At 39.7% G+C, this 26,509-nt stretch overlaps 1 protein-coding gene across 1 annotated transcript in view; it reads right to left on the bottom strand.

The window, feature by feature from the left end:
• Positions 1–681: 681 nt before the first annotated feature.
• RNF13 (ring finger protein 13) overlaps positions 682–26,509 on the bottom strand; it is a 31,619-nt gene continuing 5,791 nt past the window's right edge. The window contains exons 2-10 of the mRNA XM_068406498.1: positions 25,483–25,610; positions 23,715–23,795; positions 20,979–21,104; positions 17,893–17,980; positions 16,121–16,211; positions 14,378–14,483; positions 13,018–13,111; positions 3,815–3,895; positions 682–2,176 (exon numbers count right to left, since the gene is read on the bottom strand). Coding sequence (XP_068262599.1) covers positions 1,812–2,176; positions 3,815–3,895; positions 13,018–13,111; positions 14,378–14,483; positions 16,121–16,211; positions 17,893–17,980; positions 20,979–21,104; positions 23,715–23,795; positions 25,483–25,596 — 1,146 coding nt within the window. The 5' untranslated portion in view covers positions 25,597–25,610 and the 3' untranslated portion in view covers positions 682–1,811. The remainder of the gene's footprint in view (positions 2,177–3,814; positions 3,896–13,017; positions 13,112–14,377; positions 14,484–16,120; positions 16,212–17,892; positions 17,981–20,978; positions 21,105–23,714; positions 23,796–25,482; positions 25,611–26,509) is intronic.

Below are 26,509 nucleotides of genomic sequence, written 5' to 3'. Positions count from 1 at the left end.
CACACGCACTCGTAACGCGTGAGCAGCAGGAGCCTGTTTTAAGAAACATCTTTCAGCTTAGTAAGTTTTCAGAAACCAGTTTTCACATTTGGCTTTAACTACACAGATGCAAGCTGAAGTGGAATTTTACACAGTAAAAATACAACACTACGTTGTACCCATGGATTGCTGGTGGCAGTGGCTGAAGAGGAATCGTTCCTCCGTTACTGTCCTTTTTTACGCCTCATTCTGAACAAGAAGCTTTCTCTGCTCTTAGCCAGCCCCGGAGAATTGATTTCCACTGCCAGGCTGGAGCAAGGAGGGTGTAGCTGCGCTGCGCGTTAGGTCAGAAATACAACCGGGAGCACCTCACCTGTAACAGCCGCAGCCCAGGACCGGCGCTGGCCGCCTCGCCGGCTGCAGCTCCAGCGGGGCAGGAGATACCCGCAGCGCTCTGCTCCCCCGTCCCTCTCCCCCACACAAAGCACATGTACAGACCCAGCCTGACTCAAACTAAAAGTGAACAAAAATCAAGGTTTTCTATGTCACCGAGTCCTCCTACACACAGCACAGCGCAGGTTACTGCTTGCTGAGGGATCTTAACAGTTGCACGTTCTGGATCTTTAAAAATACTTTAACCTTAGTAGTAAATGTAGACGAGTACACAAGGAATGCAAGTAATGCAAAAGTTCAATAAATTCCTTTTGATAATTAAAGTGGAAAACGTGTTTATTAACATTCTTTCAAGCTTTCCTTAGTCAAGGCCATATAAAAAAAATCTCTGCATTTTGATTATACGCATGTTTTTACTTTCTACATAGTTACAGAGGTATTATATAGCATTTACTTTTTTCGTGATACACGGGTAAGTACGGAGTTCTGTTAAACAGTTATAAGCACTTGTTCTCCAATCAGGTATTTGAAAAGACAATTTTTCTATATACATAGTTTAGCAGACTAATGCAGCATAGAATGCTCTTTAGTAAGAGGTATATGATTGAGGATCAATATTTACCTAAAATTATTTTTCTATGTGGAACAAAACCTCTGTTTTGGTCACCCTCCCCTCCTCCCCCCCAGCTCCCACATCACCCCTGGAAGCCAGACTACATCGCAGTAGCAAGTAGTAGGAGAATTAATGTGTCTATGGTGGATCTTACCTCATGAATTGCTCAAAACTAAACATATGTTCTAAGTTTCCTTATCCCAGGAACTGCTTGATGGAACTGCCTAAACCCAGCTACTGTGGCAGACTCCAAAGGATTATTTGGAATCGCTGCTTGGAGATGAAAGTGGAATCTCTTCTGCTTTGTTTTCGTGTACCAGCACACAGAATATCGATCTGTTCTGCATTTTTCTTTCAGTAGTGGTGACAGTTTTCCTAAAAACTCTATACAAACATGCAAATACGTTTTAGTTGGGCTTAAGGGCTAACACATACCATACATGTAATAAATATTGCTATCAGTAAGACCCAGTTGTAGCTACAAAATGGAAAAAAATTGCTTCCAGATAAATCCCATTTCAACAAGATACATTTAGAGTCTGTGTGATATTTCTATCGATATAAACTATTAACGTTATTCATTAGCATCGTGAAGTCCAGTTAAACTGTTCATTTTCAGAAGGACAGAACGTGTGACCGAATACCTGGATCAAAAATAAATCTACCTGTAATGATTTAACCATAATACTACTACATGAACTGCTGCTCCTACTGAAGAAACCAAATGGATTACAGATTAAAATATTCCCTACGTAAAGGTTTGTAAATGGTAAGAACCCTTACAGAACTCTTTTGTTCATACACTATGTACTCAGCGTGAGTAGTCTCAAACAGTATTTGCCACTCGGTACTCCCTTTCGTCACTGGGCTGTAGCTGAACCACTACACTTTCTTCGTTTATTCCATTTTCTGCATCACTGCTATCAGTGTTGTCATTGTCATCCTCCTCATACTCTGAGGACTCGGTCACGTTCTGATGGGAGTGAGACTCTGACAGAGCCCCGAACGACTGAGTGCTAACTGAGGCCAGTGGTCTAAGCAAAGGAGTATTCTCAGAGACTTCGTTCTCCTCTTGGCTGCTGTCTGTTTCGGAGTCAGAGTCCCCCTGAGAAGGGACCACCTTCTGCTTACACACAGGACACGTCTTTTTTGTTTTTGTCAGCCACGGGTCCACACACTTGCAGTGATACGCTGTTAGAAAACAAAATGCGAGTACATCGTTATCTAAGTGTGGACAAGGACACCTGCTGAATTGTATTTATGTTTAGTAACAGAATTTACAATTCACACAGAGAATTTCAGTCACAAGTTCTTTGGCATGCAGACTGTCCACCCTTATATACAGAACACCTAACAGATGAGGATCTATGTGCAATAAATACCCATTTCCTCTATTGAGTGGATCCCAGAGCAGCCCTGCAGTGGGACACGTTCGACAAAATAATAAACTCCAAAAGCTTCTTGAGGAATTGTAGGCACCTTGCAGCAGACATGCCCACCACCGTTATCCTGGTTAACTCCTCTGACCTCCACCAAGAGCTATCGAAGCACCTTTTTATTAAATAAAATTGCCACATGGTTTTGTGGATTTTAAATGAGGTCTACAGTTAGCACTGCAACTATACTGGCCTTGGTTAAAAAAGTGTTTGAAAATGTCTCACGGTATTAAGAACTTCGCTCTGCTTATTAACAGAGACTTCCATCTGGCAGAGATGGGTATTCACAAGGGCAAGCGTGTTCAGTACCTGTTCAAGCACGTTAGTAGCATGTTCTCCACGAGAACTGACCGTGGTGGTTTGGGGTTTTTTGGGTTTGGGTTTTTTTTAATTTGTCAGCAATCTGTGATAGTGGTGATCAGGTTTAGTTAACTCTGCAGCGCCCAGCTGGGAGAGATGCTATGGATCTGTTCTTTCTCTCCCGAGAACTCTTTGTCAGCCTCTTTTGAAATTGTTCTTATGACTGAGGATCTACAAAGCTCAGTCTGTTATCTGCTGTGTTCGCTGTGGATGTAAGGCTGTACCATCAGTTGCCTCTCTTGTTAAATCTCTTCGTGGTGTGTAATTTGCTGCTGCAGTGCCAGGTCAGAGCAGGAATTTGATGAGAAAAAACTGGGTAAAACTGCACCCAGCCGAAACGGTTCTAATATAGTTAACAGACTGAGAGGTAGAGAGAGGGTCTCGAGCTAGGAAGGATGAATCCCATCTGTCTTCATAGACCTTACACAGCTTTTACCAAAAAAATGTTTGAACTTAGAGATGCTTTTGGGCCCAGGCCTCTTCCAGATGTCTACGTGTAAGCTCTTGTAATACTTCTTGTACTTGCATGCAGTTAAGAGCAGCCCTGTCTTGTGGACAGATACGCACGTGACTCCTAGACGTGCCTTTCGCAGCGGGCTGTATCTGAGAAGGGCTGTTCAGACAGCGCACAACTTGTCACAGGAAAAATATTCCACTAATTTCTGCACTGACAACTTTGACTTCCAAGTGCAGTCAAGGCAGTGGTCTGTACGGCTTCAGGCTATGGGACAGATTACGTCCCTCCATCCATATCTCTACATCACTAATAGCTGAATTATGTTTTATGGTTTAATTGTCTTGGAGAAAGTGAAAGCCTGCTTTTTTTAATGTAAAAAGTAACTCTGGAATGTGTTTCCCTATTAAATACAGACATTGCTCTTTTCCCAGTTTGTATATACACTCCTGCACATTACCAAAAATAAATTGTATAAATCGATCAATAAATGTATTCCCACAATAAACCCCGTTTTAGACACGGTGCTTTAGAGAGCTGTTCTAATACAAATACCAAACCCAAAATGCAGCTGCTTACCATGAGAGCACGGCAGGATTCTGAGCTTGTCTCCATCCTCGTATTCATCCAGACAAATGGCACAAACATCGTATTCATCTCCTACAGCACATGATTGAGAATCAGTTTAAAAGATCTGCAGCAGACCTTTCCAAACACGTGCCACACAGGCTCTCTTGGTTCGTTTCACAGGTTGAAGGAACTATCCCTCCTCCCTGTCCACGCAAGGGGCAGGTTCTCTGGAGCTGTACAGCTGACTGCTGTATTTCTCTCCTTACCACGACTACAGCTCATTCACTCTCCCTTCAGATTAGTACAAAGGTTTGAACTGGCTGAAGTGCTATCTATGTAATATTCTATCTTTCTTATTAAAAATAAGATAAAAGGATTTAAAGTATTAATACCTGTAAAGTGAATCCTGTAAGTTATTGAGAAAAAAATAGGCAGAAAAATAGCAACAAAGACAAGTGGGTAAAAAAGCAGAATACTAATCAAGAATGACAGTCTAGTCACAGGAGAAAGTTTACAGTGTTTTGTAATTCAAACCTCACAAATAAGATACACGTTACTGACAGCAATTAGCTCTATCCCAGCCAAAACCAGTACAGTCCTTTTCACAGATGCAGTTACTGCAAACAAAATTGTAAAATACCACGATTTTCAATGTCAACTTTCTCCTCCTGTGTGTCCTTCAATATTTACATTCAGCATTTACACAGATGACTTCTCCTGTCACTGGACACCACTGGAAAGAGCCTGGCTCCGTTTTTTTTGCATCCTCCCTTCAGGTATTTATACACATTGGAGAGATCCCCCTGAGCCTTCTCTTCCTCAAGCTGAACAGTCCCAGCTCTCTCAGCCTTTCCTCATAAGAGAGATGCTCCAGTCCACCAAACCCCTTCACGGCCCCTCACTGGACTCTCTCCAGTAGCTCCGTGTCCCTCCTGTACTGGGAAGCTCAGAACCAGGCGCAGCACTCCAAATGTGGCCTTACCAGCGCTGACCTTATTCCATCTTTGTTCCCTTAGCTTCAAAAACCGAAGTCCAACAGCCTTCAGCCTTACCAACATCTGGTACAACTGCTGGAGCTGGAAAACTTCAGGACATTCAGCAGAACTTATTCCAAACCTGTACATAAAGGACGTGTGTGCACGTGTGTTGCTCAAGATAGCACATGGCCTCAAAGACATCTCTCTCTCTGGGCACAGACAGAAAGTCTTGAGCCTTCTGGTGCCTTCCTTGCCCCTCTGAATCAAGGATTGATTCTCTTCCGTGAAGTATATGCAAGCTCAACAGAAAGGGGAGGAGAGTGCCCTTTCCAGAGTGGCCCACAACATAAATTAGGGCACTTAACGAATGATGAGCTACGTAAATTAAGAGAAAACAGGATCAAATATAGCACGGTCATAGTAAAGGTAGACAATGCCTTTACAAACTGATTTCTAGAAATAAGAAATATGGCACTGTTACCTCCGTGGACTGTGGTGTAACATTCAGTGAAGTTCTATGCATGAAATGATTGCTCCTGGTCAGTAAGATTAGCAAGGATTGGCAGACGGAGCTGGGTAAATGGAAGTTGCTACTGGTGGTATTGGAAGAAGTTCATTAGGCTGGAGGAGAGTTACCATTGTTGTCTTTTTACAAAACTGCTTTGGAACAATATTGATGCAAAATCAAGAAGCATATCAATTATACGAGACACGATTGAGTAGGTATCATCAAGAGGATAACTGGGACAGCACAGAAAAATCTGTAAATCTGGCTAATGGTACATGAATGACATCCAGTACTGTAACAGCCAAGTGCATCCATTTAGGGATTACATCCTTGGGAATTTTTACCTGAGATTTCATCAGTTATTAACAATTGGGAAGAAACAGAGTGTAATGGTTGATCACTACAGTGTTCCTAATGTGATACAACTGGGAGAAAGAAAAATGCAACAGCAGGAAGCATCAAGAGCAGTCTTCTCACAAGCAGTAAGTACTGTTCAGGAGTCTAATGTGGCCACCCATATCTTCAAAAGGTTAATTCAAACAGAAACAAAGAAAGAATATTATGATCAAGTAACAGAGAAACTATTATGCAAGAAAAGCAAAAAAAATTGCCTGATAACTTAAATCTAACATTCTGAAGGCTGAAAGGGGATTCAGCCTTCTCTATAAAGAGCACAGAGGAGCAATACCATGGAGAGAGAAGCCTGGGGAGAGCAGGGGGGGAAAGAGCCATCATCTGACCAGGAATCATAAGGTTGGAAATGAAAACAAAACTTGACCATTGGAGCAGTGACGTTCTGAACCAGCCTTTCAGGACCATCAGCAGGTAACCACGGTAAAGGGCCAAACTTCCCCCTCTCCCAAACCTAGTTTTAGGTCAAGGCTTTAGATAGGTGGCACAGGAAGTTCCTTCCAGATGCTATGCTCTTAGGAGATGGAAATGGACATCTTAATCCTAGAAGACAATGGAGGGAACTGAACCTAGATCCCCCGATTACTAGGCTATGTTATTAAAGGTGAGCAGTGCAAAGTACATCTTTTAAAATAAAGAGGTAGCTACATTTCGTTTTGCAAGGAGCGATATTTCATTATATGTCTCCTGAATACTTACCTGATCAAGCCCTGAGAGGGACTTAGGCAGCGGAAGGGTCCCTTTCACTCTCTGGATCCCTTGCTTTGACACGAGCTGGGCTGCATACCTGCTCAGCTCTGTCAGGCTGGAAAAGTTCTGCCTGTGTGCACAAAGCCACTGTATCTGCAGAACATAACAGACTCTCCTTTCATACACCTCTTGCAACTTACACACATCCAGTGCTGCTACTCACTATTTGTGGATGGTACTTCTATTAAGCCATGAGCACTCCAGACAACTGAACCTTACTGCCTTGACACTGCCCAGTGCTGCACAGTCTCCTCACAAGCAGCAGCTGGCTAGGGCTGCACACTCTCCTGGCCACGAGGCGTTCTTTACGTGCCCAAACTACAGCCTAACAGAAAAGCATTAAGTCTGCCCCAGCCCACCTCTCCCCCTATTAAGTCCTCTCTGTCACATGGTGAGAAGCACATGTGCCAGCAGACCAACTGCAAGCTTCTCTATCGCTTGGCTAACACGTATTTGGTTGAGGGATTGGATAGTTATGGGGTCAAGTGATCCAAAGCATCTTTGCACATCCTACCACAAGGGCAGTCATCTGCTCAACACGTGGTGCTAGGGTGCCTGCATCCTGGTTATCTGAGATACACTTCGTGATAAGGGAAGACACCAACGATGGTGTCTCAGAAAAAAGAGAGATGATATGGCCCACCCGGCCCGAAGGATGGACACCCCAGACACAGCCCCCAGTATCCTGGGGGTGGCCCCAAAGAACTGTGTCACTCTGCATATTTCAGGTAAGTATTCACAATAGCAGTCCTGGCCCACTAAGTCTGCCTGTTCCCAACCTGTACCACCTTCACAGCTGCTGCTTAACTTCCCAGTGCTCAGCAGTTCACATTTTCACTATCTTCAGGGCTAGCTAAGATCCTGGGTTTCACCATACAGCAGAGCAGCTGGGGAAGTAAGGGGATGTAGATGCCATCAGAAAGAACACGTGCTGAGAAGGTTCACTCTCTCATATACCAAGATACAAACGGGAAAAGGCACAGAGCAAGGCAGACACCTGTAAGAGAAACGAGGCCCCTGTGATCCTGTCACCTCAAAATAAAAGAAGGAAGAGTTGAGATGGTGTATCTTGCTCCCAGTGCCCCTCAGGGCAGCTTCCCCATTTCCTTCCAACCTCTTCCAGTTCCTTCTGAATTCCACCCAATCTGAGCCCCATCCATCCCACAAGTGTCACCTCATCAGTCATCCTCACAACTCAATTCTCTGCTCCCCTTCCTCACAGTCTCACCTTAATCCTCTCCCAGTAAACTTCTATCAAGTCTCTTCTGGACTATCTGCTGCACTAGAACTTCATCGCTGCACACCACTGAGGTTTGAGATGTCAGATTTAAGTGCAAGACTGACGTGCTAGGGCTAGAGTTCATGGCCACAGCAAGAATCTCTTACATACTTAAGAGTCCACCTTCCAACACACGCATATCACGCAGTAATCTCTGTGACACGAGACTGTTTAGCACAAATTCAGATTTCTTTTTCATAGCAGTTCCAATATTACTTCCCAAAGCACTGTCCAGATTACATACATGAGACTGAAACCAACCAGGGACATATCAGAGGCACAGCTCACGCTCCAAGCTGGTTCAGAAGGATTGATTTAATACACAAGCTGTCACAGTGTTGTCTTGGGGAAAAGGTAGGAAGAATGGGGCGGATTTTGATAACGTGCAGCTACAGCAGGCCCACATCTGGGTCGTGAGCTTACCCTATGTTACCAAGCAGCTTGCAAACGAAGGAAGCAGGCAGGTTTGGCATTCCTCAGGAGAGACGTCCTTCCAACACAAAAGCTCAAACAGCAGCAAAGCTTTCCCTGTACTGCAATGAAACTACATGGCAGGAGAGAACTTCTGGAAACTCAGCTCAAAATTTGTTTTCGTACCATGATGCTAAACCCAATGCTCTTCTATAGATGGCAAAATTAGCTGCACTAGGTAGGTAGAGTCAGCTCAAATGTTGAGTATTAATGAAACTCAGTGTTCAGGGAAAGAGAATCGGCAAAATGAAGATGCTCAGTGACAGAAGAGAGGCAAAGATGTATTATTTTTCTGTTTATGTGTTCAGAATAAGATCATTAATAAATAAAGCACAAACCTTAAAAATTCAAGGCTTAAAGCAAGTTCTAAAAAGCAACTTGACCAGGATTCTTCATTAACCGTGTAACAATATACTTCACAGAGAAAAATAAACTTTGCAGATGTAAAAAAACCCAAACTTAAGCATTTTTAATTCCAAAATGCAGAAAACTGTCAGTCAAATAAATGCAGTATAACAGCTTTTCCCATTTAGCCTGTAAACAATCTTCAACTCACATGATTAGTCTTGATCACGTTTAAATACTTTCTCATTAAAAAAAAAATAATCATAAAAAACAAACTGAGGAATTACAGTAGCAGCCTAATCGCATTCATATATTCATAGAGAAATAAGTGTAGCTTCAGCTTTTAAATAAGGACACAGCTTTTATCCCACATTACCAGGACGGAAAGCAAGCACTCTTCTGCCTCTATTCAGGATTTTTGCAAGCCATCTTTTTCAGATGTTAACAAAAGTCGGCTAAGAACTAACCCACCTCATTAACAATAGGGCTGCTTAATTTACCTGAATTTGTGGTTAGCTGCAGTATTAGCAGGTCCCTTTTGAATCATCCCAATGTTGAAATATCACTGACTATGATGTAAAAAATCAAAATCATACAGGATTGATTTTTGTAGTTCAGAGAATTATTTTACTATGAATCCCATATTGTTGTGTGCAGTTACTAACGAATCACATCAGCAAGCAGAGACCTTTATTCTGCGGCGCACCCCCCTTTCACACACACCTTCTGTACCTTCCCAACCAGTCAGGCCTTCCATCCCACATGCAAACAGGCCATCACAACCAGCTGGACCCTTTCAGCCAAGCTCCTGCAGACTTGTCTAACACTGACTCAGCTGCTCTTTATCTATTGCTCCCAAGGTCGTCCTCCCACCAGGGTAATCAGCTCCCGGTGCTTTCCATCCGAGCTCCGTTTTAACTCTTGTAATGCCACAGTTGTGCACACAATTCTCTCAAGTCTATGGCAACTAACACTCTGTAGACTTACAATTTTTCAGTATAAAACACGTTCGTGGATACAGTTCTATTCTGGGCTTTTCTAACGGTGCTGTCAATTTTTTAAGAATACGTACAACGCCTGGTGTTGTTGATCTAGAACCTCCCTTCTACAGGGTGGAAAAATATGGAACAGGATCATGACCATCATCTGTTGCTGTTCTGCTAAAATGATTTTTTTTTTAAGCACTTCAATATTTCAAACATACTATACACAAAATTGAAACTTGGCATCGATTAGAGATGAAAACAGAAGGAATGCTCAGCACGTGAAGGGCTATCCATTGTGGTACTAGACAGACATTTGGAAGGTGGTAAGGGAAGCCCTACAATTGCATACAATTCCTTTCTTGCCTCCCTCATAAAGCTTGCTCTTGTATTCCCTGGGCAACTTAAACTCTCCAAATAAGCAAAGGAATGCAAAACGAGCCCTCCCATTTTACCAAAATATTGGTTACAATTATTTCTCGTATTTTATGATGGCCATGGCACAATTTCTACTGATTCTGCCTTTTGCCTGCGCCTAACGTTGCCACTTCCAAAGAAAAACACAGAACAAAAACTTCTAACCTTCCTCCGTTCCCAAGGTACAAAACCAACAAAATATTTTAAATAGTACTCAGTTATATAGCAGATACAAAACCAAGGCACATCAGACATCCTCAGAAGGCGAGTTCTTCACATTATTAAAAGGATTTCTCTATTTGTGGGTGTAAGATAGATGCTAAAAACTACTCACACCTCTATAATAACAGACCCATGTCTAATGCAGTAAAGGTCTTGTGTTACCTGACTTCTGCGTTATTACAGATCACACTAAATAAACCAGCCAGCAGTGCAGGTACAATTAACAAAGACACAGCAAATTGTTTAAATTACAGGTTTGCTAAAGCTAGTGGTCTGACAGGGAAAAAAGAAGGGAGGCAAGACTGCAGAGATAAGCGAGGGAGCACATCTGCAACGTGCTTCACTATCAGCAGAGGTAAATTACAGAGATTAGTGCATATGCATAAATTACATCGCTTTCATTACAAATTTTTTTTAAACAGTATTGATGGAGCATTGCAATGTTAAGTACTCAATTTCTGCAAGAGCCCTGCATAGTAGTAAATATTCTCAGTCCTACTTTACAGGGATGGAAAAGAAAGTGGACAGGGAGTATAATTATTTTATCTTGGCATGCAGCAAATCAGATTAGAAGTTGCAACTTGGGACCTCCCAGTTCTTAGGTCTATTCTCCAAATAACAGAAATCCATGATTAAAACCAAATTCTCATCTGTTTCTGAAAAGATAAATTCCAAGGGCTTCTGTGGTGTCACAGGAAGTCTGTGAAATGTGGTTCATGTAATTTTTGTTACTATATATTATTCAACGTAAAGGCAAAGCTGATGACCACCACTGGAAAATAACCCTGCTGTAATGTGGCATTTCAGAAAACACGCACAGTGGACGAGAGAACCACTTATGAACACAGTTTTCCTGATAGTCACTGTACAACAACAGTAGAAGATAAAGGGAAAGCAGGAGAGAGAAAAAACCTCACGGGCAGGTGGGAAAAGTCAGAGAGATTAAAGAGAGTCCATCACTGCCAGACCTACACCACTGAACTGGGAGTTTCCATCTAATGTAACACAGTGAAATATTTTTAAGAATACACTGGAGAGGAAAGGGAATCCAGCATTCCTAAACACAGGACTGCAGCCCCGAGGAGTTGCTTTCACCTCTCCTTCGGAAGCAGAAGGCCAGACTGCTTGGATACACCATCAAGAAGGCTGCAGAGAGTGGATTTCACAGTAACGCCTTGAGAAACCCTCTCTTACACAAAGCAGCACGAAGCAACGTATCTTCATTGTAATTGCCACAGGCTACAAGCTGCACGCACTGGGTCAAATTTTGTCCTTTTAGTAAAAGGACTTAAACTAATGCAAAGGGCTAATTTCACAGCAGTAGAACCAAAGTGATCATTCGCTTACAGGAACCGAAATCCTTGTTGAAAAAATAAGCTTTTTGTTCCGTTTTTTGTAACCCACTGAATGCCGTGGACACCTGGGTGTTTACAGCCAGGTTTACTTTACAATGGCCTGAGCTCCAAACAATTCGTATTGTGTAAGACTCAGCAAAAGGAAAAGGAAGAGAATGAGGAAAACAATAACAAGATATTTTCATACACTGGCTACTTAGTCACGTAATTCTGAGAGTTGTTACAGATGCACACAATTAACTGAAAAGGACATTAACTGACCTTCTTGAAGTAACTTTTTCTTTGCAAATTTCTCTTTAAAGTACAACATAATTTACTTTGTATTTTTATTCTAATTAGATTTCATAGGGAATCAACAAGAGGAAACAAAAAGATAATTTTTTAGAGTTAATTTTAAATCCATACCAACAGGTCATTATAGTAAGGTCCAGTCAACCCTGCAGAGGAAAACTATTTTTTTTTTTTTTTTTTCCTATAAGGCTGATTAAGATTGCACAAAAACTGCACCCACTCACACTGAACATCTGCTCTGCACCAAGCAATGTCATTAATAATGCAGGCTGGCTTTATCAAGGGCAAAGAACAGCAAGTGGTTCGATGTTGAATCCAGGCATATCCCCTAACGTGGTCTTTGCACCTTGGCAAACACATTCTCTATTGACATGTGTTATGCAGTAATCAATCATTTCAATTAAGTACTTTTTCCACCTTTTCTTCTCATACCTTGCAATAGCTTGTACGAATGAACAATCAGATGGCAAAATGGTAACACACTTAAAAAAGAAAACGGAGAAGAAAAGTAGCAGATTTTTTCTACTTTTAAGGAGTACAGAGAAGGACCTAAGGCAGCTTTTCTATTTCATTGAATGAAGTAACTTACTACAGCTTTATTTCTTGTCATTAGATCTCGCATAAAACTAATCACTACAAAGAATCACAACAGCAAGTATTTTGGCTGTTAAATTTTGGCATTAAATTTGAACCACTCTTGCCCTCACAGAAGTATTGTGATTGAATGAAAGGACCACTCCTCTGGAAAAGCAGATAAATTATACCCACAAGATAGTTTTGTTTTTATAGTCTCTACAATGTCAGGCAACTTATGTGACACTAGTATTTATCCGTTTCCAGACAAATAACGCATCACAGTGACTGACTGCTGTGGTCACTCTTAATGACAGCACAACGAGGAAGTTTTGTGGAATTTCTGTATTGATTTATTTTTTAAATATATTAATTTAATATATTAAGCAACATTTTAATTCTCACCCACAGTCAGCAGACTTTAAAGAATGCTTCCATTAAAGAAATGTCAGAACTACTCTATTTCAGTGAGAGCAGGGCCAAGTCAAACTTTTTGTGTGCTTTCACTCCAAACTCTATTTCAAGTGCACTCAAAATTATCTCCAAAACTACAAAGTCCCTCAATATAGAGGTTTTTTGGTGTTAAAAACAATGGGGTCTAATCAGTTAGACAATGAATGATACACTTGCCTTTCTTAAACTTATGTACAGGAAGTTTCTTGAGTTGATCCTTCCTAAGCCGATTCCTTCTTGCTCTGTGTCTGTCTTGAACGAATTTTGTGATCTGGAAACAGACATAATTAAGACAGCATGAACAGTAAAAGTTAAAACAATAAAAGGATATTAAAAGTTTTGATATATGAGTCTTTGCAGTAAGTTAGTCAAAAGGGAACCCCAGGTCAAACTGAATCACCTCTTCCCTTGCCTGGACGCAAGGACGAAGCCAAACAAGCCTAAAGGATGTTCTTGATGACCACGGCACTTGAAACCAAAAATACACAAGATTTTTTTGGAAAGGAAAGACAAAAAAATTATTAGATTATAGTGAAGCTCAAGTTGGAATACTGATGGTCTCAGAACAATAGATGTTCACAGAATGTTATCCCTGGTGACCGCTCTCCTTTAGAAACACCATCTCTCCTTATCTCAAACTGCTGACCTTCAGGATACAATGACAGGGCTATACGTTCACCTAATTAACTGAGACAAACTCCTCTATGAGCAAGGTTATCACCAGAAGGTCAGACAAAGCATTGGTGAATTTTACATCATCTCTTCTTGATCGGTTCTGCTTTGTTTTGAGAGAGCTGTTGCAATTCTGATTGTGCCAAAATGTGCCCACGATTGTCAATGAAATACATAACTTGCAGTGCGAAAAACACTAACACAGAAAGAAATAATTTAAGAAAATGTTATAGAACAGTTGATGCATTACTTGATTTTTATCAAAAGGTAAAAAAATAAATTGGTCAGAGACCAGCAGATTCCAAAAAGTGGGATGCTAAGTATTCTGACATAATATACAGCTATTTTACCTTTTATAGGAGACGTGCCCCAGCTGAGAACCTCTACAGGTAATAGATGTGCTGTAAGATATATGCTACATGCTGTAACAGGTTCTGAGCTGGCTGACTGATTACTATACCTGCAGCAAAGAACAGTGAGACCTGCACTGTGGAACAGTGGGACTAACGTTCACTAAGCAGTACCCGTGTGGTAAGGTGGGACATACTCTCAGTGTACAAGAGCACAAGGACAGGTCATTCTTTATGTGGCAAAAAAGAAAGCGCTCGTGCAGTGGAAGAGCAGCAGCAAGGACAATTCTTTGTAAGTAGTTATATGCCAGGCAGAACATCCTAAGGGCTCCTGATACCCCTTTGCCAAAATTCTGCATCTGTTTATTGTACTGAGAAAATAAAGGAGTACAGGTATGTACAGTACACAAAGCTTTCACTGTTCCTTTACTGTATCCCTTCATTTAACTTCAGTAAGTGACAGTTCCATGACGACTTGTTTGAAAGAAAAAGTGTTATTAAAAGAAGGAACTTACCATAAATATGACGATGAGAATAAGACAGATCCCCACTATTATTAGGAAAGGGATTAAGTAGTACTCCAAAGGAAGACTGAACTCTGGGATCAACACAACATGGCCACTGTGGGGAGAAAAAGAGAACACTTTCTAAATAGGCTAGAATTTAATGAACAATGAATTAAAGAATAAATACAACAAAAAAAAAACATTAAAATAAAAGATTATCGCTAGATATGCTAAAGGAATACCTACCTGTGCACAACAACATAGAAAATTCAGCTGATATCCACATAATGTAAAGCCAATTAAATAAAAGGATAAAACAATGTTTCCTAGAACATTTTTGGAGTTAAAACTACTTATTTACTTCAATCATAAATAAATCTAAAGCAATCAGGAAAACAACCTCACAGCTGCTTTGACAGTAGAATGAGAAAAATATAACATGGCTATCAAAAGATACTGTGAAATCATTCTTATTTACTAAAGCATTTTGGGTTATACAGAGGTTTAGTTTCAGATCACGAAGCATGGTAAAGAGCATCCTTTGACCTCTGGAGGATCAACAATTACAGTAATCAAAAATCTTCCTAGAGAACCTGATATGGATGCTGGCAACTGGATATCTGAATACTAGTATTTATTGATACTGAAGGAAATAATGTCCCATTATTATTCTGCTGGCACAAGTACTCAGAAATACCTGAGAAGGTACAACGTGTAAAAGCGTTAGTAGTTCTACAACAACTACTCATGCGGAGCCACACTTCACTTATCAAGTAGTTTCATCAGCAAGGTGTCTACTTAAGAATGACACAATCTAGTTCTGATTAATTTAGTGAAAGGGCAGAAAGGTCTGAAAGAAAGATCATTAGACTAATAATATGAAACACACCTCCTTTTCGTTCCTACTCAAGGTATGTATTTTAACCATCTTGTTCTCGCAATGCTTTTCTTTTTAAAGTTTTAAACTTAAAAGTAGAACAGAAGCAGTGCAAACCTAATCATGCACCCCGTTAGAATCACCTTAGCGCACCCTGCAGATTCACCTAGCACAGGCAGCTATCGCTGACTTGTTCTAGAACTATCCATAAAGGATGATGAAAAGAGACAGCTTCAGTAGCCGTATGCTATGAATACCTACGCACTCAGATTACCAGGTTTATTCACTCTGTGTACTTCTGAACAAGGAATGCAGTGGGGAGCACCAGAGAAATCAATAACCCCGTTTTTCTATGTGCCTTCCAGAGCAGAACTGCACATAAGTCAGAGAGGAGTTAAACACTGGCAAGGTTTGCACAGATGATCATTGACATTCAAACTATCAGTGAAGTTACCCACGTCAGTATTTGTATGGATACCCAACAATGCAATAGAAAGGGGAGACTGAGACACACAGTTCAGGCTTGACGTGTCAGTATTTCACGACTGCATATCTCCAATGTGCTTTAAAGATTTTTTTTAGATCTGAAATACACATACTCTCACAAACACTTCTGTGATTCCCAAATCATTAGCTAAACTCAGATGTTTAATGCTACATGAAAATGAAAGGAGTAACATTTGATAAATATATTGCAGGAAAGCAATTTGTGTTCATTTTTAAAATGCTTTCTGCCCATTGCTCTCAGGCACAAGGTTTCACCTGGAATACCTATAGCCTCTGTCGTCACAACATCCTATTTTAAACCCATAACTATTAAAAAAAGGCAATGACTTAATGCAAGGAACAGCACAGCTGCACGTGAGGTAACTTACCCTTTTTCGTAAGTAAATTCTTCTTTAAGAGAATTAGCTGACGTCTCGCCAATAAAGACAGAAGGAATGTCAATCTTCTTTAAAATCTCAACTGTATAAAAAAAGCAGAAAAACTATTGTTATGTGGACACTCTATGGGCACTCTTAAGACATAAGACTTGAACATTATGAGACTACCACAACATGAAGACATATTTTAACATCATGACATACAGACTGATGCACACGTATGCTACATCTTTACATCATATAAGAAGTGGTATTATTTTTCCTACTGAATATCTAAGGAATTTATTGCAGGTATAGAAATCAAAATTCTTAATGGAATATTTAAAGGTAGCATAAAACCAAAATATTTTGACAAAAAAAAGAGGCATCCTCAGAGTAAGTTTAACCAGAACATCATTCTTACTGAGAGACTTGATAGTCACGCAGCTCCACTGTTTCCAGAATTTCTGGCAACTTTATGATTTTGTGATCTGGTACTGTAAATTTTAATTAAACTTTCTTCCCTCCTTTTCACCCTAAACATAAATGAACACACTGGAAACAGCTGTGGCTAGAAAAGGCCAAAAAGAAGAAAGAAGAGAATGAACAAATCCCACATCTTTATTTCAGCTTCAAGAAACTGGATGGAACCGTCCTCTCCTCCTCTGCTCACCAGTGAGGGCAATAATAAGCTCAAAAGATGCAGCTCAAATGAAAAAATATTGAAAGATAAATGCTGTATTCTAGAAAACCTTCTCCTCAACTTCACTTCATATTGATTTGCACCTCTGACTTATGCTTCACATTTAAGGGTCAAAGTATCTCGAGTTGAGTCACTACCAAAGCATTCAGGGTCCCCAAGGCAAAAGCATACATGGCTTAATGTCACCTCACACTGCCCAAGTCTGCTTTTGTTGTGAAGTTATTCTACATCTTGATTTCTCAGTGAAACCTGAAAATAAGATTCACATGGGTTGGGAATTCATTAAAAACACTTTCACACAGCTTTCTGGGCTACTCAGCTGCCATTTAGTTTGCTGAACGTTCATTTCCTAGTTTACTCAATGGTGTTTCCACTCGGAAAAACATAAAACAAACCCAACATTTTGACTAGATTACAAGATATTCTGAACATATTTACTCCATGGAATTTAAAATCAGAACAGCTGGCATCAGAATCAGTCAGCAAATGGAGCACTGATGTCTAAACGTTCTTTTTCCAACTGAAAATATGTACGTGTAATACGTATTCATATGAAATTAGAATCCATTTGCCTAAAGGAACAGAAAAATGTATACAACAGTGCAACAACAAAATGGAACCACTAACAAATACTAAACAGTTGTATTTTGAAGTTTGATTTCCTTCCAAAAGAGCAGGTTTTTTTTACTTTTCCTGTATTTCTACTTAATTAACAACATATCAGCTATTTTCCACATCACTCATATAAATCTATCTCATATATGTAACCATTTTACCCAGGACAGTTGAACTAAAGTCTAAAGGAAAAACAAAAGAAACACTCAGAGAATGTACAAACTTAAAATGCCACAAATAATACACAAGTGTGTGTGTATGTTCTTATACAAACATCTCCCTTTTTAAAATGTTAAAAGCAGGAGGATTTCTGGTTGGGGTGGGTTTTTCGTTGTTGTTTTTGTTGTTTGGTTTGTTGGGGTGTTTTTAGTGAGAGTTCCTCATAACACTTTATACTGATTTTAATACTGTACGCTCTCGTGGGTGAATGATTTTCAAACAGGAGAGAAGTGATACCTGTACTTACTGTCGTTGGATCCCATGCTTATGAGGTCGTCAGAATCAACATTGTGAACTATAGCTGCCTTGTATCCAGCTCTCTGTGCATTTAAAACCTGCAAGCCATACAAAGTGTGTGTTAGAAGGACTGCTGCATTGAAATACATCGAAATACGTCCTTCAGGACAGCTAGTAAATACTTTATATTACCTAAGGAAATGTTTTAGTTCCCTACACACTTTTGTCACTTACTGATAACATAGGCCCTTTTTTTAATTGTTGGATTATAAGATGATGATGTTTGTGTAAAACCACACACAAACATGCCTACAGGATACTCAGCTGACACAGAGCTACTCTAGCAAAGCGTGGCACTAACACAGCCACAGCCTGGCACCTCCTGCCCAGGCTGCGTGGAGGAGCACAGCCTCACCCACACCACCTACCTGCAAGAGCAGCAATCGCCTGCTCAATGATCTTGTGCAGTTGCAACTCCACCCTCGCTACCCAGGGCCCCAAGACAAAAACACTAATTGTGCGCCAAAACCGAAGCATTAACCCATTTTTAAGATATATCTAATCAGGATGGTACAGCTTCAAGAAGTGATTTTGTACTGCAGGAGAACTTTCCACTGTAAGAAAACTACACTCAACTCTTTACTCAACAGTTATGTGCCTCAGAGTGCTATCAATTCATATTCTCTCCCCATATGCTAACAACTATATTCCAAACAGCAGAACAATGTTATTGGAAAATGCAGACACCCTGGGAAATCCCAGTATTTTAAAAAAATCACATTTAGATGTAAACATAAATGCACGGTTGGGAGTTCGGCCAATATTACATCACTACAGAACATATCCACAGTACATACATAAAATGATGTAATGTTTAATAATGTATTTGCTGGCTTTTGTGCCTAAAGAGGCAGTTTTAATCTGGCGAGGTAGCATTTACTTAAATTACATATAATCCCAGACCACTCTAGTAAGTTTTCCCATATGTAGCACAATTTTACATGATGCTTATTTTGCCAAACCAGCCTTTTATGTAGGCAGAAAATATGTGATGTTTCCTACATTATGTCAACAACATAACTCAGAGTCACTGATGACCTGACCCTAAATGCAGGCTTGAGAAAGAAACTTTGTAATTATGCAGGAGTTGAAAGCACAGCACCACCCTCTCTTGCAGAGTCCCTTCCCACACTGGTCACCAGCACCAACAGCAGTAAAAATCACTTGTAACAAGTGAGGAGACACATTCCAAAAGGCTCTGAACTGCTTCCACTTGCTTCCAGCCTTTACCCTTCTCCTACTGCAACATAATTTCTGCTGTAAGAAATCACTAGATACTAAGAGAGAGATGGAAGGGAAGAGGAGGCGGTTTCTGGCCTAGTAGGTGCACACACAATAAAATCAAGGAACAGCTATGCACCTGCATTTGTAGTTTTCACTGTAAAACAAAGACAGATGGGACTTTAAAATAAACTGCAGTTTTTGTTAAAACCTGCATCCTGTCAGCCAACTAGCTGATACGTAACATAACTCACACCTCGGTGCACACGCCGCTTCCTGGTGGTAACTTCAGTGCAAAATGCTGCAGTATGTATGAAATCATATAATGCAATATTGCAATAGTGTTAACAACATAATATAAAAGCGAACTCACTGTCCAGCGAGTACACAGACAACCATGCTCGCCTTGGAACTTCCAGTCCACTTTCTACCTTACTCTCTGTCTAATGAAGACATGTGTGGGAATCCACTTTTCCATGGATATTACATGAAATATAAAACATAACCAAAAAAACGCTTACATACAGAGTTAGCATGACTTACTCTTTAAAGAACTGACCACAGAAATCCCTCAGTGATAATGTACAAGGCTTCTATTTTCTGCAAGGAACGCTCATTGGCTGTGTGTGGCAAATCCAAAATGTGTAAAATTCAAATACAAGAGCTCTAAGTTGACATAGAGCTATATATATAAGTTGATATATAAGCTATACTAAGTTGATAGCTACGTGGAAAAGCAATTCTGCACGTCTTCCCCCTGCTCGACTCTTGCCTTTACCTGAGCAGCTTTCCAAAGCTCCTCAGAATCTCAGAATTCCGTGACCAGCAACAGAGATGTGATTTTTCTGGTTCAGCACCAGAGGAAAAAAGCTGAAGGCTCACTCATAATGCTGACTTCTTCAACGCAACAAGTTGTTTTCAGCGAAGAAGCATTTGCTGTATTTGTGATTAAAAATGTATTCCGCTAGAAAGTTTCAGACCTGTTCCTTTAACAGTGTCTTCAGCAGTAACACTGTCCCATCAATTTAGGGTCAGCAATTAGACAGGCAAAGAGGACGTGAAAAAGACAAGCAGTCATTTGCCCTTCCTTTTCCCACTAAGCCATACGCACACACGGTGACAGGATTCACGGTACAAGTATGTGACATTCCTGAGTCTGATGTGACAGCAGATTACATGAGCAGTGAGGCTGCCTCTACAGCTGGCACCTACAGCCTGGGTAGAATTTACACGTTTAAACACCATACCACGTAACTGAACATACCACACAGCAGCAAATACGGGAGCTACTGTACCCATTCAAAAGCTTTCCCATTCTGCCACTTGTGCCTGTTTCTACCAGTAGTGCACTGTCTCCTCTCCCCATCAACCAACTGTGACACCACCGTTGCTCATGGGGTCCCAGTGTGAGCCACAAGAAGATGATCCAGCTAATAAAACCAAGACCACATCAGGAAAGCAGCTTGCAGATTTTGGGTGCTCTGATTTTATCCCCGTTCCCTAATCTCCCCTGTGATCCCTGGCAGCCAAGAGTCTGACTGGCAAGAAAAGCTGTTATTGCTACTGAATGCTTTCTATTATAAAACTGCAGCATCCATCACCCTTATTTGCCACGTAAGCTGGCTCACAAACAGGTAATCTTAAACTAAACCATATTACAGTACTGCTTTATCTGCATGTAGACAATAAAATTCTCCCTTCACACCAGTATCTATCCTGCTGTTAGCTATAGATATTTTTCCGAAGCACCAGTAAATGCTTTAAGACGTTGACACAGAGAGGGGGAAAAAAATTTAAAAGAAATAAAAATCTTACCTTGATATCAAAATTGCACTCGAGCCTTCGAATTAACACAATAAAAGCACTGGACGAGTTGTCTTTCAGCGGAGGTGGGGCTATAGGCTCACATGCGTTCTCTGGTTTTGAATTTATTAGGAATCCCTAGAAAAACAGAAACAGGAGCTTCATTTCTCTTTGTCTTAACAAAGGGCTTGGCGGACAAGTATAAGGAATGAAAACTGTACGTTTTCATACAACAGCTAAACAAGTTCTTATTATGAGCTCAGTCCTGTATCATAGCAAGATTTCTTAACTCTAGTTAAGACACAGAGCAGTCTAACAGTTAAAAAGGCTAGGATCAAAGCTCCTTATATCTATTTTTGATGTATTAAATTGGCTCACTACTTGGGCAAATCGCTTAATCACCCTCTGTTCCTCAATATAGTCAGTGAACAACTATACAGCTTGGGACTGAAAGGACACCCTGCCATCTAGGAGTGATCCAACTCTGTACCTCCACACCAGCTTCACTTTTTGCACGTTGTTTACTCACAAGCATTGCAACATCAACGGTGCTGCAGAGCCAGATCTTGGGGCCATACAGGCTACAGAGAGAACGAACAGGAAAGCAGCTCTGCCCTCACGTGCTATTCACGGTCTCCATAGGTGTGTAAATGATAGTAATTCCCCTTCACCAGAACTTGGAAGGTGGTCTGCCTGAATACGTGTACAGCTTAGAATTCTTACACAAAAAGAAAACACATCCACCCCAGTCAGAAATACTTACACACTGTTCAAACTGACAGTCAGACGAACAAGTTACAGCCACAAGACTGGCTCCATGTAGCCACTTCCACAATTAAAAACAAAGTAATGAAACCTGAACTTCACACAAGTAGTAAACTGTTTGGACAGCTAAACCAAATTGCCCTTCTTGTAAATGTGCGTCTCAAGTACAGGAGAGGAACGGAAAATAGATTTATCTGAAATGAACAAACTTACTGACACTGACTGCAAGAACGGGATCCTAGAGAAAGCAAGCGGTTCATGTCACTAGAGAGGCACCTTATGTCAGGCAAAGAGAAAAATACAGCACGCCCAACGTTCCTGAATTCAACACAGCACACCAGCACTTGACAACAAGCATCAGCTACGTAATCTCAGCAACAAACTCACTTCAGAGGATGTGAAGACTGTAACTGAACTGGATATTCATTTAGCTGTTAAATACTTTTCTAAGCAGCAGGACTATGACACCAGTTTACAGCATTAAAACCACCATATATAATTTAATTTTAAATAATTTATTTTCTACCTCCTCTATCTTATTTTACGCAGATAAAAGTGAGTTTGTCTTTACGCCAGTTACTGACTACTGCCACCAGAAGGTACGCACAGCTACCACCTTAGCAGGAGTCAGAGAGTAGAATGTGCCTTCTCATTGCTGCCTATGGAAGCTACGTTTATTTAACCTTCTCCATAGTCCTTTCCCATTTCACCTTGAATGTAATTTCCCTTCTATTAATTTCATTCAGTCCACCTACACATCTTACTGCATTCCAAGTGCATTAACCACACCACACACACGGAAAAGGAATTACGCCGCTGTACAAAGCATGCTTGCTGCTGTAGTTCAGGAGACATCAGGTCTTCACAATTTCTAATCTAGCACAAAATAATGATAAAGTCCTGTCTGTATTCCCATGGTTATAGCCATCTTTGACATTTTTTGTACATTAATCACTTTGTATAATATGTCAATATGATTTTTCCCTTTCCAGTTCCTTTAACATTTGCAAATCCTTACACCTTACTTCTGTCTCCTCTAATACTAGCTGCATGTTACAATTTAGTATGGTATGATATTTACATGCTTTTTAGTTCTTATATATCAAAGAAAACTGGATTAACAAAATTTTTAAAATTTTAAGTCACATGTACTTTTTCTGCTAATTCAATATATTATCCCTTACTAGTGCCTTCTGTTAATAATCCTATGACCCATTTTCAAGTCATGTCACAGCGTTCCTATCCCAATATGATTTTATTTGGAGTATAAGACACTAACAGATAGCACATATACACCTTTTTGTTCGTTACCTGCATTCTCCCCACTTGATGATACAGAGTAAAACAAAATAGCAACACATGCCTGAGAGAAGCAGAGAGAACCGTGAACTTCTCATCTGCTATGGGGTGTGGATTGCAATTGAAAGGAAACTGTATCCTTCCACCACGTGCAAGGAAGATAATCCCTCGTGCCCTTCCACCCTTTACAGTGTGAAAGGGCTCGCCATATACAACCCTACAGAGACAATAATTCCTCCAAATATTTTTTTTAAATAAATCAAGACAAAATTCAATCTGGCATCCACCGATACCAGTGCAAGGTAACTGACATCATAGATCAGTATTGCCACCAACTTCAGAGAAAACAATGGTCTACCAAACTTAGTTCCCATCATTCAGCTATTTTTAATTTATTTATTTGTTAAAAATGTTCAGCAAATTCTAACATACCAGAGGTCAGATTATGAAAATTCTCTTCTTAGGAGAGCAACCTCCTATTCACAGGCAACAGTTCATCTCAGACCCTTTGCACGTTTGTTTTGCTCGAGCAGTAGATTAATCAGTTCTGTATTTATTTTTCCTCAATACTATATTCTTTTAACTTCTATATTTTTTAGCTTACAGAAAAAGTGTTCAGCAGATACAGTCCTCTTTATATATATATATTCAGGATACATATATATATATATTTTTTTTTTTTACCTTCAAGCCTTCTGCTGGCAGTCTGTAGCCAAATCTAGCAGGTAGGTCATCAAAGGTCTGGGTTCCATTTTCAAGGTTATACTAAAAGAAATAAATTTTTAAAAAAAAATCAAGTTTGCAACAAGAGAAAAATGAGTAACAAGTGTAAATAGAAATAAACACCACTGGTTTTTTTAGATTAAAGTATTTATCAGACACAGGATCTCTATTTCAGTAGTGAAAAGAATTTCTTTCGTTGGCAAACCCAGAATTTTGGGTGGAATTTGCTCCCCAAACGAGCAATCATTAAACCACGGAATCTCTCAAGATTACAAGCTACCTGTACGCCTTCAATGCCCTGTGACACAGCGTGCAAACACCCCCTCTTCTCTGAGTATCTCTTAACCAGCCACTGGCTCCTTTTCACAGCAAAGGCTTAATAAGAGTCTAGTTCATCTCTTCATTTTCTGCTTCAAAGATACTCTCAGAATAGACCTGTAACTTCCAAATATCCCAGAGTAAAAGACACTTCATTTTTAGATGGAATTATTTTAGAATACTGCACAAGGAATCTTAAATAGAATAAATTAAACTAAACTTCAAAAATGCCTTTTTTTTGTTGAGGTTGGTATGCTTTTTTGTTTTGTTTTGGTTTTTTTAAATATCTTTTCTAAGGGAGGAAGTAGCAAAAATGAAAATTAGTTTTTTTATGAAAAGAGGAAGCACGGGCTTGGTGAGAGAGGAAAGGGGGAAGGGCAATTAGGTTTGCAGTAGAAAGTTTAAAATTTCAGAGCAGAACGGTGATGTCAGTTCCATAATAAAGCAATTATCTACCTGCATTAATTGTTTAAAATTTTTACCTACAAGAAATAATAGAGCAGTAACAACCCAAAGATCCAAATAACATAATTCAGTCTTCATCAACCCAACATTACCACAAATTTTGAAGTATTTTTATTTTAACATTTAGCTTCAAGGGTTTTTCACTCTTCCCCTAATTTAATTGATACAATATTAACAACTCTCCTGGACAGCACTGTCACTAGCAGAGAACAGAGAGACTACAGTACTCAGGTTTAATTATTTCAGTGGCTTAAGCTCTATCCTACATAGACACATTAACTTCCTCCATAAAGCTACATTATATATAAAATTGCTAATAAATAGCCCAGCAACACTTTTACCACTGACCTTGTGTTCATTACACTGTTTATTAGCCTGATCATTTAAAATTCTACACACCCAAAAAATATTATTCTTAATGATAGCAGAGACTATCAGCTATTTTAAAAAATATATCTGGGTGTAACATATACAAAAACTTTACTGACAAGGCCTCCAGCGCACACACAAATTCTACTAGCCACAGAAGCTTATTTTACTTCATTTATATACATTTACCCTCCAAAATGGCACCCATCACCAAAACTTAAATTGCTGTCTAAACCAAATGATCATGGGATTCTTTTAACAGGGTTATAACATGCTATAGGATATCTGGTCAGAGTGGAACTTTTTAAATGACTAAGGGAATTAAGTGCTTTTGCTGTCATGGTATCCGAGCACACATCAGCTCGTTTGAAAATCACAGAATCATAGAATGGTTTGGGTTGGAAGGGACCTTAAAGATCATCTAGTACAATTTATTTTTTTATTGAACTAAACTGTTAAGGCAATTCCATTCCAAGCAACCTGCTATAACATTTATTGTACCAACTGATACATTAACAGAATAGTTTAAAAGAAGATCCAGTTTTATAGAGATTTCATCTATGCAGAAGATACTTACTGCTAAAATATCTGCCTCCACGGGTAAAAGATTCAGGAAAGCAAATAGCTGAACAGTCAAAATAGTGTATATCTGAGTGGCAGACAACATCAGCATCCCTATTGACAACAGCATATTTTATTTAATACCTGCAACAAAATAAAAAAAAAAAAAGAGTCAAGGCACATAGCAAATATTTTCCTCTGTTGTTTTACTGGGTTTTGTTGGTCACTTAAAACTTTTCTAACAAACGATGCAAAATGTTGTTCTACGTTTACTTTTGAGAAATAACTGATCTTTAATTTATACAATTATTTTAGAGATGGAAGTCACTTTTGCTAAGAGCATGTAACCTCCTTGGGAACGCATGCATAAACCACAAAAAGTATAACAGAAGCACTTCAAAAAGCTTTAGGCAACAGGCAGCAACGCAAGCGGTACACAGGGATGAACATTCGCATGATATCAACCATCCTTAGTCTCAATTTTAATCTTCCCTTCTTCTAGCATAAATCCAAATCAGCAAAATTCCTCATGTACCTGGAGTAATTCTACTAAAAGCATTTACTCTAAATACACACTTGCAAATCCAGTGTGATACCAACAGGCAACAAACACAAACTAGTTCTGTCAACTTCAGTGAAGTTCACAAATGCCCAAACACGACTCGTGCTCAGATTTAGCCTCCTGGAAAGAGTGTGCAGTTTTGAGACCTTTAAAAAAAGAACTCAAGGACTCTGTAAAGTATGCTTGTATGCATTTCATGAGCTCATAACACTAAAAGGAAGTTAATTCTGCTTTATTAACAAATTTTCATCAACACCAGCAGCAAAAAGCAACAGCTTGTGTCTGGAAATAGAGGGGCATGTTTTCTAGCAGAAACTGTACTTTAAAACTGCTGATTTATCATTAATCAAAGCAAAAAAAAAAGTGAGGAGTTAGGAGGAAGCAAAACAAACATTTTTATATCTTTTCTTTGCCACACAAAGATTTTTTTAAAAGTATTAAAAACACAAATTAAGGGCCCGAATGCCTTCCTTGTCCGAGC

This window comes from Nyctibius grandis, chromosome 8 (genome assembly GCF_013368605.1).
Source record: "Nyctibius grandis isolate bNycGra1 chromosome 8, bNycGra1.pri, whole genome shotgun sequence".
Lineage (NCBI taxonomy): Eukaryota > Metazoa > Chordata > Aves > Nyctibiiformes > Nyctibiidae > Nyctibius > Nyctibius grandis.
This window is presented reverse-complemented; position numbering and strand designations above follow the sequence as displayed.